Source organism: Brachycentrus maculatus, unplaced genomic scaffold (genome assembly GCF_059751285.1).
Source record: "Brachycentrus maculatus isolate JH-2025_06_01 unplaced genomic scaffold, ASM5975128v1 h1tg000061l, whole genome shotgun sequence".
Lineage (NCBI taxonomy): Eukaryota > Metazoa > Arthropoda > Insecta > Trichoptera > Brachycentridae > Brachycentrus > Brachycentrus maculatus.
In genome coordinates, this window is record NW_028280815.1 from 2218734 (window position 1) to 2237968 (window position 19235).

Here is a 19235-nt window from a genome sequence, read left to right on the forward strand (position 1 = left end):
TGCAGCATTGTTTCAAAAAATATAAACTAGTCTGCTGTCATGTTGGTGCACTTGTCGTCAATCTGTCAATGTTTTGGGCTCGTCCGATGCGTACGATGTTGTGTTATTTAATTTCAATGCACGTAGTATTTCCAAATATGTAAATATTAGTGTGTCATATTATTGTCACCATTTCAGAATTTCAGGGTTGAGCGCGGTATCTCGTCGCGTAATTCCGTCGCGAGTGAAAAATCATCAGGTTGTTTTGTATTAAGGTATTGGGCAATCGCCACACGTAAACAAGAGGAGTTAAATATTATCAATTATCCGCCGCCCACCGCGATAGCGAATAGTGAATAATTTAAGTGAAGTGATTAGTTGTTCCGCTACAAGTTGGGATGGACAGAGGAGATATGGTTTACCCGCGTGCTTGACATAACATCCCAATATGTCATCTTTGAAAAGTACTACGGCTGATAAGAGTGATAAGACGGATAGAACCGATAATACTTCCGTTTGTTCTTCCGTCAGCACTCTCCACGATGGCTCCGTCATCTCCACAGTCCCCGACAGACACGGCTTTCTCGGAGGAACTCAATACAGCCCCGAGCCGTGAGTTTCAATTTGTGCATACATCCTTCCGAATACGAACAGAAATCTTGCGCAATTTCCTGAATCCATACATTACAAATTGGTTATGTATATAATTGATACCAAATGCTGCTGTTTTTTTTCTGTTTTCGTGTTATTTCGGTTATTGCGGTTAGCATATGGGGTTAGACAAGTCGTTTAATAATAATTGTAAACAAGTTTCCCCAAGGTGAGCCACTAATGACAATTCAATAATATTTATTGTCGTCTTTTTTATATAAAAAGTTTAATATGGAATGCACTAATTAACTGATTTATTTATTATTTAAGACTTTTTGTGTAATCGGTTAGTACATAAGTGTGCTAATTGTTATGAAGCAATATCTTCCAACCATCAAAAAAATTTGTTTGTAAACATGTTACTATTATTTATACTTATTAAGTATATCCTAAACTACATAATTTGAGTACCATGTAAAGAAAATACAGTGACTGAGTTTCATTTGTTTTGTGACTGAGACCTTAATCCAAATTGCTGGTATAGCAAGTTTTTTTTTTAAATTTCGTATTCAGAGATGATCAATAGGAAGGAGCTGTTTGCTTCAAAATCCGTAATTAAGTTATAATAAGATATGTAGTGATTTTATAATAAAGTAGTTTTTTAAAAGTTAAATTAAAGGGAAAATAGCAAAGCTAGTATATTTTTGACATCTCAACATAGATGAAGAAGAATATTGAAGTCTGGGTATTTACAGGGTTTATGACCTGTCATAGGCTGGTTAAGCGATCACTTTACACACATCCAAAATTCACCATTCTACCAATGATTGAATGATTGACAACTACACAACAAAAAAATTTGGAACTCCTACATATATCATTCATCCCGTGACAGTGTACACGTGAGTTCACTAGAGTCATCTATGGTTGGATTGAGAAAGATTTTATGTATCGGAGACCTTTTTATTTGGATATATGCAAGATCCTAACCGGATTATTTTATAAACTGTGAAATGTCTGAAAACATAATGAACAATTATTTGGATACTTAAAATGTTGTGAACGAAACTAGTGCTTAAAATATTAATTATGCAATTTATATGCTTTACTTAAAATCTCTTCCAGGAGATATGTTTTGACTTCAGTAGTTTTAACAAGATATTTCATTACTCACCTGTTTTATTATTAGAATTATAGATTAATGAGTATCAAGGCCTGATATTTACATTTCCCAGATATTATTTCCGGTTCTCTGTGCTGTATGCTGTATGCTGGTGACTCTGATAAGATAAACCAACATTGTATTATATTTAAATTACGAAGCATTCAACCAGCATAGATTTTTTCCAAGTTTGCTTATTTGCGGATGATATATTTTTGACTCTCCTTTTGGTAATATACAATAAAATATGCTTATTAGTGGATGATATATTTTTGATTATCCTTTTGGTAATATATAGTAAAATAACAACTTTATAGTTTTTTCCACATAAATTTATACAGAAAAAACTTTATAGTTGTTATTTTACTATATAAAATACAGTGCAACCAAAAAATGTCAGTACAAAACTTAAAAATGAAACTTTTATACTAATCAAATTTTGCGAACTTGTATTCAAAGCAACATATTGTTCACTCCTTTCAACAACAGCATATATCAAAAAACTTGATTTTTCAGGAGATCATTTTTAAAATTTAAAAATATAATACAATGTATTAAAAATTGATATCAAGCCACTTATTGAACTTTTTACTGTGCAACAGATCTTTTTAGGTAAAACCTGAATGTTTTTTCTCCATTTGAAAAATATTTAGTTTATTCAAAAAAATAATTAAATAATACCTTTTCTTCAAAATGCGAAGACAACACTTTCTGCCCTGTAGCAGGTAAATATTAAGTTAAAAATATGCAGCTTTTGCTGAGATATAGTAAATTTTCTGTGCATTCCGAAAACACGTACAACTGAAAATTGACAATTTTTGAAATATGACGTTGTTGAAAGGAATGAGCGATATCATAGATGTTTGAATGGTAAAATAAAAAAAAATAATGCTAGGCTGAGATAAACACTATCAATCAATTTAAGAGAAAACAGTAAAACAAATATACAATGCGAATGTAGTTGAAAATAAAAGCAGAGGATGACTGAAGAAAACTTGACTCGATCAAGTACTCTTATATATGGATGCATTTAAGTCTAGAGTCCACCATTACATAGGCACTGATAACCAAAATTGAAATGCGATTAACACCAGAGCTAGTATTTATGTTACACGGCATTTTGTACCAGAAAATCCCTTTTTGTTTCCAAAAACCCAGTTACAGAAGAGACTATCGTACTTTATTTTTTATCTTTTATGAATGATTTAGTAAAGAAACAATTTTTGTTTCTTATTTTAATTCTTAATTTGACATTGATCTTTATATTTATTTCCAGAAAACAAACGGTGTCACCCGCAACCATCTTGCGCAGAGAACAGAAATGGCTTCGAATGCTCAACCATTGGGAGTCTTTCATGTCCAGAAATTATCGTAAAGTATGTATAATTTTTTACATTCTAACAATACATAAATATTTGTTTGTTTTCCTTTTTTCAATTTGAATGACGAGTGATTTACACATTTGCGAAGTTTTGACTCATGCTGATTGTGTGCACTTAATTTGTTTGCTTGTGTATATATTGTACATACTTCTTCTCCTAACCCTTTTCCGCACCCAATGGTGCTAGGGCACTGCATCGTATTGACGCAGTGTTTTCTTGATCGTTACTTATATGAAGGCAAGTTGATCACTTCTGCGCTTCAGGGACCAGTCCAGGGTAATATAAAGTAAAATTAATAGTGTAAAATCACTAATATCTATTTTTACCTCCCCCCCCCTGGGAACCGAACCCAGGACCTCCGGCACGGTAGCTTAATACGCTAACCATTACACCACGGAGGCTGACATACACGCACCATGGAAAATCTTCATACCAATCTTTCAGCTTTAAGGCCTTACTCGCAATAATATAATTCATTATGCGTTTGGCTTCGCAGAGAGCCAGTCGCCACCTCATGCCCGATTCGGTCTGAATAAATTGACCTTCGAATGTTGGATACGAAGCTGTGTGCTGCGTAAATTGTGTGTCAAAAGCACCCTGGGCATTATCAAAGGTGTCACAGAACATATGCCAACCGCATGTCGAGAGTAAAATGAAATATAAACCTTGTACATTGTAAGTGAGAGGTTTTATTGTACGCGGGACTTGTTCACAGGTACGAGAGCGGTGTCGCAAGGGCATCCCGGCGTCGGTGCGGCCACGCGCGTGGCTGTTCTTATGCGGTGGGCAGCTGCTTCTGGAGCGCCATCCTCGCCTCTACGAGCAGCTGCTGCTGGAGCCCGCCGACCCCAAGTGCTTGGAGGACATCAAGAAGGACCTCCACCGCCAGTTCCCTTACCACGAGATGTTCGTCAGTGAGGAAGGACCCGGGTGAGTCCTTATCTGTGTGGTGTTTACTTAGTGGGCCTACCACGTAACATAATAATAATAATAATCAGTGGCGTGCACAGAGAATTAATTCTGGTAAGTAGTAGAGGTAGGTAGTAAGGAAGCTAGGTACTACTTACTAGGGTAGTCAGTAAGGTAAGCTAGGTACTACTTACTAGGGTAGGTAGTAAGGTAAGCTAGATACTACTTACTAGGGTAGTCAGTAAAGGTAGGTAGTAAGGTAAGCTAGGTACTACTTACTAGGGTAGGCAGTAGAGGTAGGTAGTAAGATAAGCTAGGTACTACTTATGAAGTTAGGGTAGGTACTGGTTGCATTTTTATATGTGACGCGGGTAAGTTAGGATGGCACTGCTTTTCTACCTATATAGAATGCATGCCCCTGATAATTTGGATAATTCAAATAGCGACATTTTCATAAAATACATTGTCAAGGGCGCTTCACTGTGAATGAATTGGGGAAAAAATGATAGTGGTAATGATTTAGAAAACAAATGTGTTTTAAGTTTTTTTCTCATCATCTCATCTCGCTCTCACTATTACTAACTACTGATGGAAGAGCATTCAACGCCATCGGTCCCGCAACAGCGAAGGCACACTTGCCAAATTTAGTGCGCTGGTTGCGAGCTGGTAAGATTACTTTGCCCATAGCAGTTGTTGTAGCCGATCAAACTATGAGACATAACATGAAATCCTATATTGACAATCCGCAGACAACCGGATGAGATTTTTAACGGGCCATGTGTCTATTTTTTGTACAGAGTTTTTGTAACTTTGTCGAATATTAACAGCATTTGTGAATATGGATAAATATATATGAGTCTTTTGAGGTGAAATGAATTAATTAATAGCTACCAGCAGTACAGCTGTCCAAACTTAAAACACAGCAAGGGACATTTTTTGTAGTACGTTTTTTTTGCATTTTTGGACTAAGTAGATTCTACTTAGACCAAAAATGCAAAAAAAACGTACTACAAAAAAAATGTCCCTTACTGTGTTTTAAGTTTGGACAGCCGAGTAGAGATTAAATGATTGTTTTGATGTTTACATAGTGTGTATATGCTATACGCTACATTCCATACTGTGTATCTAAATTCCTAAACATGATAATACACCCATAATAGTTATCAAACAATATAGAATTACTGTTTTTAACACGATAATATATAAAGTCACACAACACTACCATAAATATTTTCATATTTTAAGCTGACAATTTTTTATAAGTTATGGTCTATTGTGTTATATTACTAGCTGTACTGGCTATGCGTTACTGTTGATGCACAGTAACACCAGTCTGGTTCAACAGAAAAGAGAGAAAATAGAAAGCACACATTTTTCATATGTTTCATCCCACAATGTTTGTGAAGCAATGAAAATATTGAAATTCTACGAATCAGCAATGCAATCGAAAACATTTCAAAGTGACACCAGATATCAAGAAACACGCTGTCAAAAACACATGTTTTTACCTGTCACAGGTAAAAAACATCTGTTCAGAGTAACATAGAACAGGGCTACTTGAACTTTGATGTGTTACTTGAGCCCAATACAACAACAAAAAATTAGATCTGTATTTGGTCTACAATAATGAACACATCGACATGATTCATTGTTACCCTGACAGGTGACACTTATTGTCACGATACGTTCATTATTGTAGACAAAAACAGATTTAAATTTTTTTTTGTAGGTACTGGGCTCAAGTAACACATCAAAGTTCAAGTAGCCCCGTTTTACATTATATAAAACATGTGCATATTCAAATGCAATATTGTATCAAAATTTCAAAGCAATCGGTGAGTAACTTTAGGAGATTTAATATTTTGAATTAACAAACAGTAACATTTTTATCCGCCTACGTAGTGTAATATTCAGCACGCCCGACTACCGTACTGAAGGTCCCGGGTTCGATTCCCTGGGGGGGGGGTCAAATAAATATAAGTTATTTTTTTACTCTAATATTTATTCATTATTACCCTAGACTGGTACCTGAAGCGGAGGGCTGATCACTTTTTCTTCATGTGTTAACAATCAAGATAACACTGCGCCCTATGCACCATAGGGTGCGGATAAGGGTTTGAAGAAGAATAATATTTTTATTTCCATGGATTATCATTTGAGCTATATGATTTTAAAACATCGCTCACTCCTTTCAAGATGTCATAAATCAAAAATCGTCAATTTTCAGTTGTGCATGTTTTCGGAATGCCAAGAAAAAATAGTATGTCCCAGCAAAAGCGGTATATTTTTAACTTAATATTTACCCGCTACAGGGAAGAAAGTGTTTTTGCATTTTGAAGAAAAGGTATTGTTTTTATTTTTTTAAATATACTAATTTTTTTTCAAATTTTCGGAGACCTTCAGGTTTTACCTAAAAAGATCTGTTGCACAGTAAAAATTTCAATAAGTGGCTCGATATTTATTTTTAATACATTGTATTATATTTTTAAACTTTAAAAACGTTCTCTTGAAAAATTAAGTTTTTTGATTTATGACGTTCTTGAAAGGAGTGAGCGACATTGCAACTGTGTATGTATGTCTAGTGGACATAGCATTGCATTCGCTGAGAGGGACAATAGAGTAATACAGTAGTGTGGCGGTGTGATGTATAATATGTAACCGCTGTTTGTTTTGATTGGTAAATACCCTCCATTCTCCTCGTCACTCTGATAAAATAATTACCCCTCAAACTGTTCAACAGCTATTGAGAAACGTCAAGAGCCATTGAGGTATTTCAAATAAACATCTCTACCAATGCTGGTATTCTTGAATCACGTTTGATGACTGTTTTTAACATAATTAATTTCTATGGTCAAATTAATATAGCAAATTTTATATACATTTTTGACATCTCAACATAGATGACGAAGAATATGGAAGTCAATTTATAAAATAATTATATAATTATCATAAAATTATAAATTTTACGGTTTTACTAATAAATATGGTACATTTAACTATTATGCACATATTTTATCATGTCGCCCACTCCTTTCAAGAACGTCATAAATCAAAAACTTGATTTTTCAGGAGAACGTTTTTAAAGTTTGAAAATATAACACAATGTATTAAAAATAAATATCAAGCCACTTATTAAACTTTTTCATATGCAACAGATCTTTTTAGGTAAAACCTGAAGGTTTTTTGTACATTCAAAAAATATTAAGGATATTTAAAAAAAATATTAAATAATACATTTTCTTCAAAATGCAAAAACAACACTTTCTGCCCTGTATCGGGTAAATATTAAGTTAAAAATATGCCTCTTTTGCTGGGATATAGTACATTTTCTGGGCATTTCGAAAACATGCACAACTAAAAATTGATGATTTTTGATTTATGACGTTCTTGAAAGGAGTGAGCGATGTGTCTAGATCAGAAATGTGATAATTAACAAAAAAACTTTAAAAAATAACTCATTAAAACATTACACCTGGGATGTAAAGTTTTGATTTATAACTGATTTTAGTTAATATTTCAATCAAAAGGATAATTCTATCCTTGCAGGGACATCTTTGGTCAAGTGTCGTCAATAAATTTGTAAAAAAAAATTAAGAAATAATGCATTATAAAAAGTTTTCTTTACTGATTTGTAGATATCTTTTAGTATCTTTATAATATGAACCACCACGGACGGGGGCGTGGTTTAAACCGCGACTGATGTGCAAATGTTAAATTTTCTTAGTCGCCAAGATTTGGCGGCTGGTACGCCGATTGGTTAATAAAAACCGAATTCATTGCTAGGGATTTAGGATAGCTCAGCATTCAGTTGACGATCTGTCCTATGGATTTGATTGGTAACACAATTTACAAAATGAAATTTTTAATTGTCCATTACGATCCATATATGACATCATTTGCATAAAATAAACTAATAATAAGACACTTGTCACCAAATGGATTGACATAATCGTTAGCTATTCATTCCGCATTGTGAAATCAATTCTGAATAATACGTATTTACTTTTCTCGTGAGTGTGCGCCATTTAAAATAATGTTAATTCAACAACGCTCATCGAGCCTTATGAGACATTCATTTTTTTGTATTAGGCATCTTCAAAACTCAGCAAAATAGCCTGTGACAGGATCGTAAGCTCTGTAAATACCTACACTCAAAATATTGTGGATCTTTAAAACTGTTCATAATCTAAATATAGTAATTTATCAGTTTATAATTTTCAAGTGATTGGTTGTGCTTTTTGTTGAATGAAACATTACCGCTTAACCATAAGAATACAATATATACCTCAAAAAAAGTACAGTGGTGTGCACAGAGTTTTTAATCAGGATTGGCAGTAGGGTTGGGTAAGGATAAGGCATAGTAGGCACTGGTCGTGTTTCTATATGGAATCCAGGGTAGGCACTGCTTTTCTGCCTATATAAAATGCACGTCTCTGAAAAAGTATTATTATAAATGTACATATCCTAATGCGGATATAAAATTGAACTATTTATGTGCTTCCTGTTGAGAGTTTTATTTTATTAATATTTGAAACTTTTAATCTTCAATTTTGTATTCAGACATTAAAAAATAATTGTTGTGCCAGTATATAATCGTTTACCGGAATTTAAGTCTACCGGTTTCGAAAAGTACCTGTTTCTTCATCAGGACGATTACTACACCATAGATCTATTCACACACTTATACATGATGTATTTAGCACACACTGACTACTAATGCATATGATGAATATTTTAAATTGGTGTAAGTATTTGAATAGTCTCAAAACCTGTGCACTTAAATCTCAGTAAGCAGTTGTATATCAACATTTATAGCATTTTGCTAAAGATTTATTCCTATGGTGTACTTTAAAGCATTCTAATGATTAAATTTATAGCTATTGTTGACAAGAAAAATAGAAAAAATATGGGCGGTGAATATATTACCCTTATCCGTTTGACTTTACTTTGTACATCTACATCTTTACGAGTTTGTGTATGTATTTTTAAAAGAGAAATATTTTTTCTTTTTTAAATTCTAGTGAAGCATTGAAAGCAATTATTTCCTGTATTTTATCAGTATTTTTTGTGCCATTTTGCACCATGAGTGTATAGCAGTGGCAGTCGGTGACTTTTTGTAGAAGGGATGCTGGACATAAAATTTTTATACTCGTAATTACTACGTACTAGATATCAAATATGCACATCTAGACGCCATCTCCATAAATCCAAAACTCAATTATTACAGATACAAAATATCATCAATTAATTTTTATTTATTTAAATTATTAAGTAAATCGCAGGTTAATAATATTCAATAACAGTTTAACTTCAGTCTTCAAGCTCAAAAGTAAACTGTCAAAGCAACGCGCGCACTAAGAACAATCCAATAGAGTATGTGATTCTGTTCATTATACACATTAGTATTAAAGACATTTTTTGTACGTCAGATGCTGTCATTAATATCGTATACAGTTGATATGGATGTTGGCTTGCGGGTCTCAGTGCGCATGCGCGGAAAGAACTCGGGTTCTGACATTGTGCACGCGGTTTACAAATCGCATCCAGCATTGCTTGTTTACGTGCTTTTTACGCGTTTCACAGTATTTGAGAATGTATGTGTATTTAGACTCGCCCGTGATCTTTGTATCGTGTCTCTCGTTGCGCGTACGCTGAGACGGTACGATATATGCACATTCTTTTATAATTATAATATTTGTATGATTTTGTACAGCTCTGTTTTTGTAAAAAAAATAACATAATATGGTCGCTGCAGAAATATCAAAATATTTAAATTGCAGTATTGCTGTTTAAGGATAGAAGTTTAAATCTTTTTACTCTAAAATGCAAGGGATGCGGAGCATCCACAGCATGCATGGACGGACCGCGCTTGGTGTATAGGTTTATCATCTCCTGTTTAACTCATTTGCAAATAAATGTACTTATAAGGGTCCCCCTTCATTACAGATTAGAAAGATTAGTAACAATGTGTGGGTGACTTTATATCACTTCCCTGTGTGTACACAGTTGAGGGGTAATTGGTGTAGTGTCGCACGTAATGTGGGTCATTTCTTGTGAGTATAAATATTAAGTATGGCTGTCGGCCTTTTCTATATGATGTCACCAAAAATATCATTGCTGGAAAGAATGTCTGCCTTCGTAGTGTAGCGGTTAGCATGATTAGCTACCCAACATGTGGTCCCAGTTTAGCGTGAAGCAAGTGTTTTTTTTTACACTTTAACAGTATATTTGCAACCCTATTTGCATCATAATTTTGTTTACCATCCTTTCATTATTCTTTCGCTCCACAAGCCCAAACCACTGTAATCCTTTTTGTCCACAGACCCTCATACTCTCATTTCAATAGGCTTTTTCATCCATTTGAGATTTCGATGAAATTTTGACTTCTTTCTCCATTTTATCTTCTTCAAACTCTCATCCGGACTCCAATGGTGCATAGGCCACTGCATCATGTAAATGCAGTGTTATCTTGATCGGTAACACATGAAGCAAAGGTGATCAGCCCTCCGCTTCAGGTTATAACGGCAGTGTTATCTTGATCGTTAATACATGAAGGAAAGGACAGAATTTTACCCTTCGGCAGTCTGGTTTTGAAAAATAAAAGCGACTACGACAGTTTAGCATGATGGAATTTACGCGCAACGTGTTCACGCACCGATCATGAGCACCGATTCGAAGAAAGATGGACAAAGGCACAAGCCAACCCAAGACAATCATCGTTTTATCATGCTAACTGAAGTGCCGGACGGAAAAATTCCGTGTAGTGCACAAACGCCCTTAGAGGGAGGTTTTATTGTTTACGCCTTTTTTCACTATCCAGTTTTAGTATGACAAAAAAAAGTGTATTATTATCTAAAAGAGGCCAAGGGTATTGACGCCTGCACACCAGGATGTGATACACCTGTAGTGACTACGTTTCTTTTATTTTTATCTATCGATTGGGTGATTTTAGTGTTGTGCAAATAAGACACTTCAAGTGTTTGTTTTCGAAACACTTGATAAGTAAACACCTGACAGAATACACAGTACACCCAACATTAATATCTGTAATCAACTTACTGGAATTATCAAACACAGTCGTCCCTCAACAATTACGGTTTGTTTATTCGTGGATGATTCATTTTCAATGTTGTTTAGATTTTAACGAAGTTTTGCAAACTAATATGAATGAATAAAGGCAATATTTTTTTGTGAAGTTGTTTTTTATAAAATATTTTTATAATTCATTCTGTTAATTATAAATGTATTCTGTAAGTATAGTAATCACAATACATGAGTTATTTAAATATAAATATGTTTGTCGAAAGGTGACTCATTAGTTAATTATAATTTCAGTGCCATTGTGCCCTGTAATGGTAGCCATAGAGAATAAACACATGTGAAACATGGCACAGTTGCACAAAAATGCATCTGTTCCGTGTGTTTGAGGGGGTATTCCGTAGCGGGATTCTTCTACGTTTTTAACAAGAGTCTTCTTACTTACTTTTTAATTTATGTTTTTAATGTTTATGCCTAAAATGTTAATTTGTTCTGCATATATTAATTATTGAATAAAGTGATCTGATATACTATTTCGAGAAATAAAAATACTTTTTTCACTCACATTTTTATTAGCCAACTAGTTTTGGCAACAACCTGTTGCCCTCTTCAGGGTTTAATTTAAGTCATAAATTAGTAAAAAGTATTTTCATTTCTCGAAATAATTTATCAATATGATCCACAAAGTTAATGCTTTCAATATTCAAAACAAATTGATTTGATTTTTAAAGTAAAATGTTGTGAATATAAAAGAACATTCTGGAAACAACAGAATCTGGATTTGCTATTCTTTTCCGCATACACTGCTAACTTAATTAATTTTATACTATTGTTTCTTGAATGTTTTTCGCAGATACTTTGTGGCACATTTTATAAACTTTATAAAATAAAACAGCTTTGTTTTTAACCACTTTTTTATTGTGTTAAACCCTGATGATGATAAGGTTCTTGTCAAAATCGGTTGGAGAAAAATGTACCCGTAAAAAAGTGGTTAAAAACAAAGTTGTTTTATTTTATAAAGTTTATATTATTGCGGGTATGTATGAGGAGATGCATGAACGTGGAAAAGGCGAAGAATGTTTGCAAAGACAGAGTGGTATGGCGTTCTATTCTCTCTGCCTACCTATGGTTAGTTATTTAGTTAGTTAGTTAGTTATATTATTGTCTTATTCATATAAAATTAATCATTGTCTCATTTTTCTTGACGTAATCCACTTATGATATTCTATAAATATTTATGAGCAATGTGATTTGTAATTTATTTCTCAAGCTGTTTTTCAGGTAGTCTATTTAATTTTACGCAAGATGTTTATTTGAGGGTGAATGTGTTCCTTAGTCATAAATAAACATAAGAGCCGCTTAGTTTCAAATGTCTTGTTTATACATATGATAGCAGCTTGCAAAAATAATTCAAATATTTCATGTATAAATTTTACATATGTTTCTGTTTACATATGTTTCTATTTACATATGTTTTGGTTTATGCATGTATTTTGATTTTATTTTTCCGCGATTCCTTCATTCTCAGTCCTAATATGATAATTTTATTATTAAACCATATCCGCTCCCTAGGTGGAGCCTATGGAGTCCACAAACTGTCTCCAGGCTTTTCTGTCGGCTGCCAGCTCCCTTGCATCCTCCCAAGTCAGATCCACGTCCCGAAGTTCTGACGAGAACTGCCGATGAATTGTCAGCAGTGGTCGTCCTGGGCGGCGCGAACCTGATGCCTTGTAAAAGAGGCAAGCTTGATGGCGGCTCTCGGAAGGCATGCGGAGTACATGGCCCTGACAACTGAATCGCCTTTTCTTGAGGACAGTTGTGACCAAGATTTGCTGTGTCCTACGCCTTATCTCTTCATTCCTCACAAAGTCAAACCATCGCACGCCTAAAATTCTCCGCAGACACCTATACTCAAATTCTTTGAGAATTGATTATGATAAACTGACCATTTAAGCCATCGAGGTTAATTGTAGCTTAAGAGTTAATTGTAGAAAGGAGTTCATTACAATGTGGAATTTGTAAAATTAACGAATCAATTGGTTTTATCCGTTTGCAGTCAGCAAGAGCTCCTGTCCGTCCTGAAGGCGTACTCGGTGCTGAACCCCAAGGTGGGCTACTTCCAGGCGCAGGCCCCCGTGGCCGCCTTCCTGCTCATGCACATGCCGGCCGTGCAGGCCTTCTGGTGTCTGGTCAGCATCTCCGACAAGTACCTGGCCGGCTACTACAATCCCGGTCTTGAGGTAGGCTCTATAAATCCGACATTTGCATCCGCTGAACAGTGCTGAAAACATGCTACTCAGTCAGATGGCAAGTCTGGAATGCTGGGATTAGTTATTTTATTTTTTAAACTTTATAAAATAAAACAACTGTTTTAACCACTTTTTATTGGCACACTTTTTCCAGCCAGTTTCAACAAGAACCTTGTCATCATCGGGGTTCATGTACTAATTTATTTTTATTGATTTGGCGTTTAATTTGTAGAACTCCATTTTAATTTATGTATTAATTTTAAATCAAACACAGATTTCGTTAGATAATGCCCTAACAAGGCGAAACAATTGTCACAATATAATTTTTTATGTGTTTTTGTTAATAAAATACAACTTAGTAGACTCAAAAAATCTGTGATTGATTTAAAATTAATACATAAATTCATGTACTAATTCTAAAACATTGAAATACTCATAGTTAGGTTATAGATAATTACCCTTCCCTTAGCTACCAAGCTCACAATATTGTCGTCCGGAGTGGACGTATTCGCTGCGCAATACTCATTAAAAGCAACATTTAGGAGTTTTTTCCGTTTTTTCCGTTTTTTAAATCACACTTTCATACGGTGTACGGAGTGCGTGGAAGTTTTTGGTATCTTAAGGGAAAGGTAATTATCTATAACCTAACTATGAGTATTTCAATGTTTTAGAATTAGTACATAAACCCTGGATGATGACAAGGTTCTTGTCGAAACTGGTTAGAAAAAGTGTACCAGTAAAAAGTGGTCAAAACAAAGTTGTTTTATTTTATAAAGTTTATAAAATGTAGTTTATAAAAAGTATCTGCGAAAAACATTAAAAAAATTTTTTTTTATTTGTTTGGGAATTATACAGCTTGTACATTAAAAATATTTTAAAAAATCGTGACATTGACAATGATAAAAACCAATTAAATAATTCCACATTTATATTATGACTTCTGTTGAACATTATGAACCAGATATTGGTCTCGCTACAAGTGTAAATGCACTTGTAAATGTATAAGTGCAAGTTCACTTGGCACAGGCAATCGGACACTTGCTTACACTCATTTCTTCTAACCCTTATCTGCACCCAATGATGCATAGGGGACTGCATCGTATTGATATAGTTTTATTTTGATCGTTACTTATATGAAGGCAAGGTGATCACTCCTGCGCATTGGAGAATTGAAGAAATATTATAAAATCACTTATGTTTATTTCCCCCCCCTGGGAATTGGCTCTCTACTTTTACAGGCATCCCCAAATTTTAACAATGATAAGGTTGGTTAATAAGCTTAATTTTGATTATTTTTATACACCCCAAAATTGCACCCTATCTAAACATGACCATTGGCTCTACGCAGTTCCCGTCATCCCATTAATACAGTTAAATGTTACGACCACCTATCATAAGATCAACAATCCTTAACATACATGCTATATCAGAATTCCAAAAGAGAATTGCCCCAGGCGTGCAGATAACCCAAGAGTTTTTTCGTATGTGCAGGTGCTGCAGCGCGACGGAGACATCCTGTTTGCGCTTCTGAAGCGCACGGCGCCCGCAGTGCACCGCCACCTGAACAAGCACCGCGTGGAGCCGGCGCTGTACGCCACCGAGTGGTTCCTGTGCGCTCTCACGCGCACGCTGCCCTGGGACTGCTTGCTGCGCCTCTGGGACTGCTTCCTCTGCGAGGGGGTCAAGGCGAGTACACAATGCTACTTTTTTTTTATGGAAGTACCCGCAAAGCCTCTCCTTTCAGACGCTTCTCTGCAGGTAGGATAGTAAGATAGGGAAGGTAAATGTGAAAAATGCATCACAAAGACCTGGACCAATTGAAAATAAATCTTTTTGAATTTACTTTGCAATTGCCGGGAATTTAACCCGCGACATCAATTTTACAGTCAAGCCTACTACAGTGTACCCTACTACACCACGACGCCTTCCAAATAAACTACTCATTATCACATTTGTGAGTGACATTCGTTCCTCATTGTTTTGCTCCTTACCTCGCATCATGGTCTGCCGGGATGTCAGCTACTCAGCAAGTGATACGCCAAGCTGAAGGCATCATTTAAGGGGCATTGCAACATAGTGTTACCATAGATAATTCTTTCACCATAAACTCTACTTACAAATGATATATGTATTTACCATATTAGTATTTTTTTGGAATTCTTGACCGTGTTCTGTCTAGCCATCCTCATAGAATAATTAGTATAGGGTTTATGGTAAAAAAAATGCAAATAAGTACTATGTTGCGATGCACTCTAATGAAGACCCTGTTAATTTCTTTATTTGGTCTGTCTATTTAAGGCAGACTGTCCTTTTGTGAGTGTATCTTTAACTTTTCCTGTGATTGCCAGCTTCTCAATACTTATGCAATATGGCCCCGAGTAGGACAGAATCCTTATTCCGCATGTTGTGTCTTTTGGTAATTCCTGAAGGATGGTTTATGTGCTTCTTGCAGTCCAAGGAATGTTTGGCAACCGCCTCCACTGCTACTTTTCAAACAAATTCAATGCACATATAAAGATGCTATACAGAAATAATACACATTCTAATCGGTGCCCTTATTAGATTCAGCCAATAATACCAAAATATGTACCAATACACTGATGGAATATGTGTAAAATACATGCATAGTAGTTTACGTCATCGGCTGAAGTTACTGTATCATGAATTGAATAATAAGCTTTTACTTTTGTACAAGTTGTAAAAATATCAATTAATACTTTCACACATTGGAATAATTGGCACTTTCATTCAGTAATGGGCATCCTCATGCTGGTATTGGGAGAAAGCGAAAATTGATTAAATTTATAAATATGGTACCTTAAATGCAATTTGATAATAAACAAATTATATATTTAGATTGAAAGGGAGAATACGCTTCTAGGCAGAAAGGATAGATCACCAGATTGCCGTACACTGTTTTTGCCATTTCTACATCTTTTCCACTTTTTTTGACTTTTCCGCTTTCAAGTTTATGGTGTACTTGAAATTTTATATATGATTTCTAATTCCAACTGAATTTGCATTGTAAATCATTTACATTTCATTCATAATTCATATGCTCCACACATCTCCTTTTTTCCTCATCATAGCCGTGCATTATTTACATATTTCAATGTTTCTTCAACTTCTTCAAGCCCTTATCCGCACCCCAATGGTGCATAGGGCACTGCATCATATAAATGCAGTGTTATCTTGATCGTTAACACACGAAGGAAAGTTGATCAGCCCTCCGCGTATCAGTCCAGGGTAATATTTACTGTTTAATAATAATTTTAGTATTGAATGTTTACTATTTAGTAATAAAAAAAAAATGTTCCAAAAAAATAATAAAGCATCTTATACCCAGGTCCTGTTCAAGGCCTCCCTGGTCATTCTCTCCGGGGCTCTCGGCTCATCCAAAGTCCGCAAGAAGGCAAACGGATTATGCGAAACCGTGGAGATCCTCCGTCACCCTCCCCCCGCCATACTCAGCGAAGAGTACCTCATCCCCCAGATGGAGAGGCTCGGCCTCACTGAAGAAGACTTCGAATTCGAGCACCAGAGACAGGAGGCGCGGAGAAAGGCATCCGCATCTAAAAGGTAACCACGGACAATCGCCCTTGGAGACAAAAAATTCTGTTAAACTATCCAGAGATTTAAGTTTTAATATCATTCTTATTCCAGTTAAGTAAGGGTTAAGTCGGTTTTCCCGCGCACCGCACGCTCTGCACACGGCTACATTAGCTGCGTAGGTTAATGTGTATTCTGTGTGCAATGTGTGCGATTGGACACCCGGCTTTATGGCTTTTACCCAACATTTAGTAGCGTGAATATCACCGAAAGACCTAGTATGGTGTTTCTTTATGTTACGCAATCAAATGAAGGTTAAACGCTACCTATTTTAAATCATTAGTTTTTTTTTAATAAGGTAATCAATGATTGTCTTATTATTGTACACAACCAACTTTTAAGTCTTTTGTTTAGATTGACACGCCTATGAATAATTGTGTATCTGTAAAATCACTCGCCTACAGTGCCATTTGGCGCCTGCTTGCGCAACTTATCACAAACCTCCTCATTTTAATGATGGTGTCTCGGTTGAGGCATAAATATTACACAGATCAAAAACATTATACAGTTTTCCATTTGTTCCACCCGACAGCAATAAGCGTTTTTTTTTGTGTTCCACCCTTTTTATATATTAAAATGCTGCCTGTTCAAAATGTGGCATTACGTTTTATTAATCTTTTTTTTTTTTTAAAGAAAATTGTAATTGTAGATTTCACATTATTCATAGGGCATGTCTGGATAGTATATTTTTGACTGCGGAATAATATATTGTGAATATAACATAAAATAATAATATTTGCAAAAATCTTTTGTTTTCTTTTTCTTTATAATATTGCATCAGAAACTCTTCTTTATTTGAGTGCTTTTAAATTTGTTTCAAATTGCACTGTTGTTTATTGGGGCCTGTATTTACATTCAATAATTATAAAACAGGGGCAGGTAGTGATACTTTTAAATAAATTCTGGAATATATTTAAAAATCACTATTTGCCGCTTTAATCAGGTTATTTCAATTTCTTCTTTATTTTTTACTATCTTAGAATGTAAATCTGTAATGTCTACCTCAGACAAAATATATTTCCTTCAATCTAATAATTATATTCTTAAAAGTCTTTAAATATTACAAATGAAGAATGATTGATTATTCTATTTTTGTATGAAAACACAACGGAATTGATGAAAGTATCCAATTTGACTTGTAAAAAGTAGTATGTTAACCTTAAATATTAAACATGAAATGAATCTTTATTCTCTGCATTTCTTTATATTCATTATTTATTTTATCTGAGATTAATATTAATTGTTCTTGTATTAAGTAAGGATTGCATATTTATAATCTATAAGTGCATAATAAATTATGTTAATCGCTGAAAATCAATCCTATGGCGATATTTTCACTTAATTTTTCAACATGTCAACTCTCAAAATTTTCCCACCATAAAATTTCCTTGTTTTGGTATCTCTTCTTGTCAACAACAAAAAAACTAGATTTCACGCAATACGTGATCTCCATTGTTAGAATTTTATTGTGTTTGTATATCCTGCTTAAAACTGGCATGCAGTAAATTTATTTAATGCCTTAAATCATAATCACACATTTTAAATAAAGTCAGTACTCTTTTTATTTTTTGGATATGGCAAGTTTTTATTTTATTTATTGGTACACTTTATTGATGATGTATTATTTTATGATTATTGATATTTAAGTTAATTACTTTTTTATTACGGGGACAGATGATAATTATATAGTATTGTTCAGTATTATTTATTTTGTTAATTCTATATAAAAAACATTAATTCTATCATCTATCCTTCTTAAGAGAACTATTTTGCTACATTAAAAATGTGTTTCTGAATCTCTTATATTTTTTCAATTGTCATTTCTTCTAGAATGTGTGTTAGTTTCTAATAAAACATTTGAGAAATCTTCATGAAATTTAAGTATGTTTTATTTTACTTTTGTTTCATTTCTTTAAATTATCTCATCTTCTCAGAAAGCAATGTCGCTGTTTTTGTTGTTGTAACAACATTTTTGCAACATTTTTTCTTAATAGTCAAATTCTTTATTGATACTTAAATTTCATTAGTACACTGTATTAATTAAAAAAAAAAAAGTAAATGGTCTGCTTTATAAATTACTTCTATGTAATCTTGCCACTGTTGGAATCGACCTTTTTGATGTGAAGTTAACTTACAATAGAAATGATTCTTATTCTTTGAAAATAAGCCATTGGAAATTGAATGATATTAAAAAGGATGTGGAATAGGTCGTGAAATTACTTTGAAAATGGAAAAAAATATTTCGAAATTCAAATGAAATTCACTGTAGTGTAAGTATATTGATGTGTTAATAAGTTTGTCAGGTGATATAAATAA

At 34.2% G+C, this 19235-nt stretch overlaps 1 protein-coding gene across 1 annotated transcript; it reads left to right on the forward strand.

The window, feature by feature from the left end:
• The first annotated feature begins 47 nt into the window (after positions 1-47).
• Positions 48-18790, forward strand: wkd (TBC1 domain family member whacked). Its single transcript, XM_088256429.1, has 6 exons — positions 48-591; positions 3009-3108; positions 3830-4044; positions 13118-13301; positions 14802-14996; positions 16657-18790. The coding sequence occupies exons 1-6, from the start codon at positions 428-430 to the stop codon at positions 16891-16893; spliced, it is 1095 nt and encodes a 364-aa protein (XP_088112555.1). The 5' UTR covers positions 48-427; the 3' UTR covers positions 16894-18790.
• The last annotated feature ends 445 nt before the right edge of the window (positions 18791-19235 follow it).

What these genes read in the sequence shown, in the direction of transcription:
- wkd (XM_088256429.1), top strand. Translation starts at nt 428, where the DNA reads ATGTCATCTTTGAAAAGTACTACGGCTGATAAGAGTGATAAGACGGAT. An exon ending in TGTCCAGAAATTATCGTAAA is followed by an intron (nt 3,109 to 3,829) that starts GTATGTATAATT and finishes ACTTGTTCACAG; the next exon opens with GTACGAGAGCGGTGTCGCAA. An exon ending in ACTACAATCCCGGTCTTGAG is followed by an intron (nt 13,302 to 14,801) that starts GTAGGCTCTATA and finishes TCGTATGTGCAG; the next exon opens with GTGCTGCAGCGCGACGGAGA.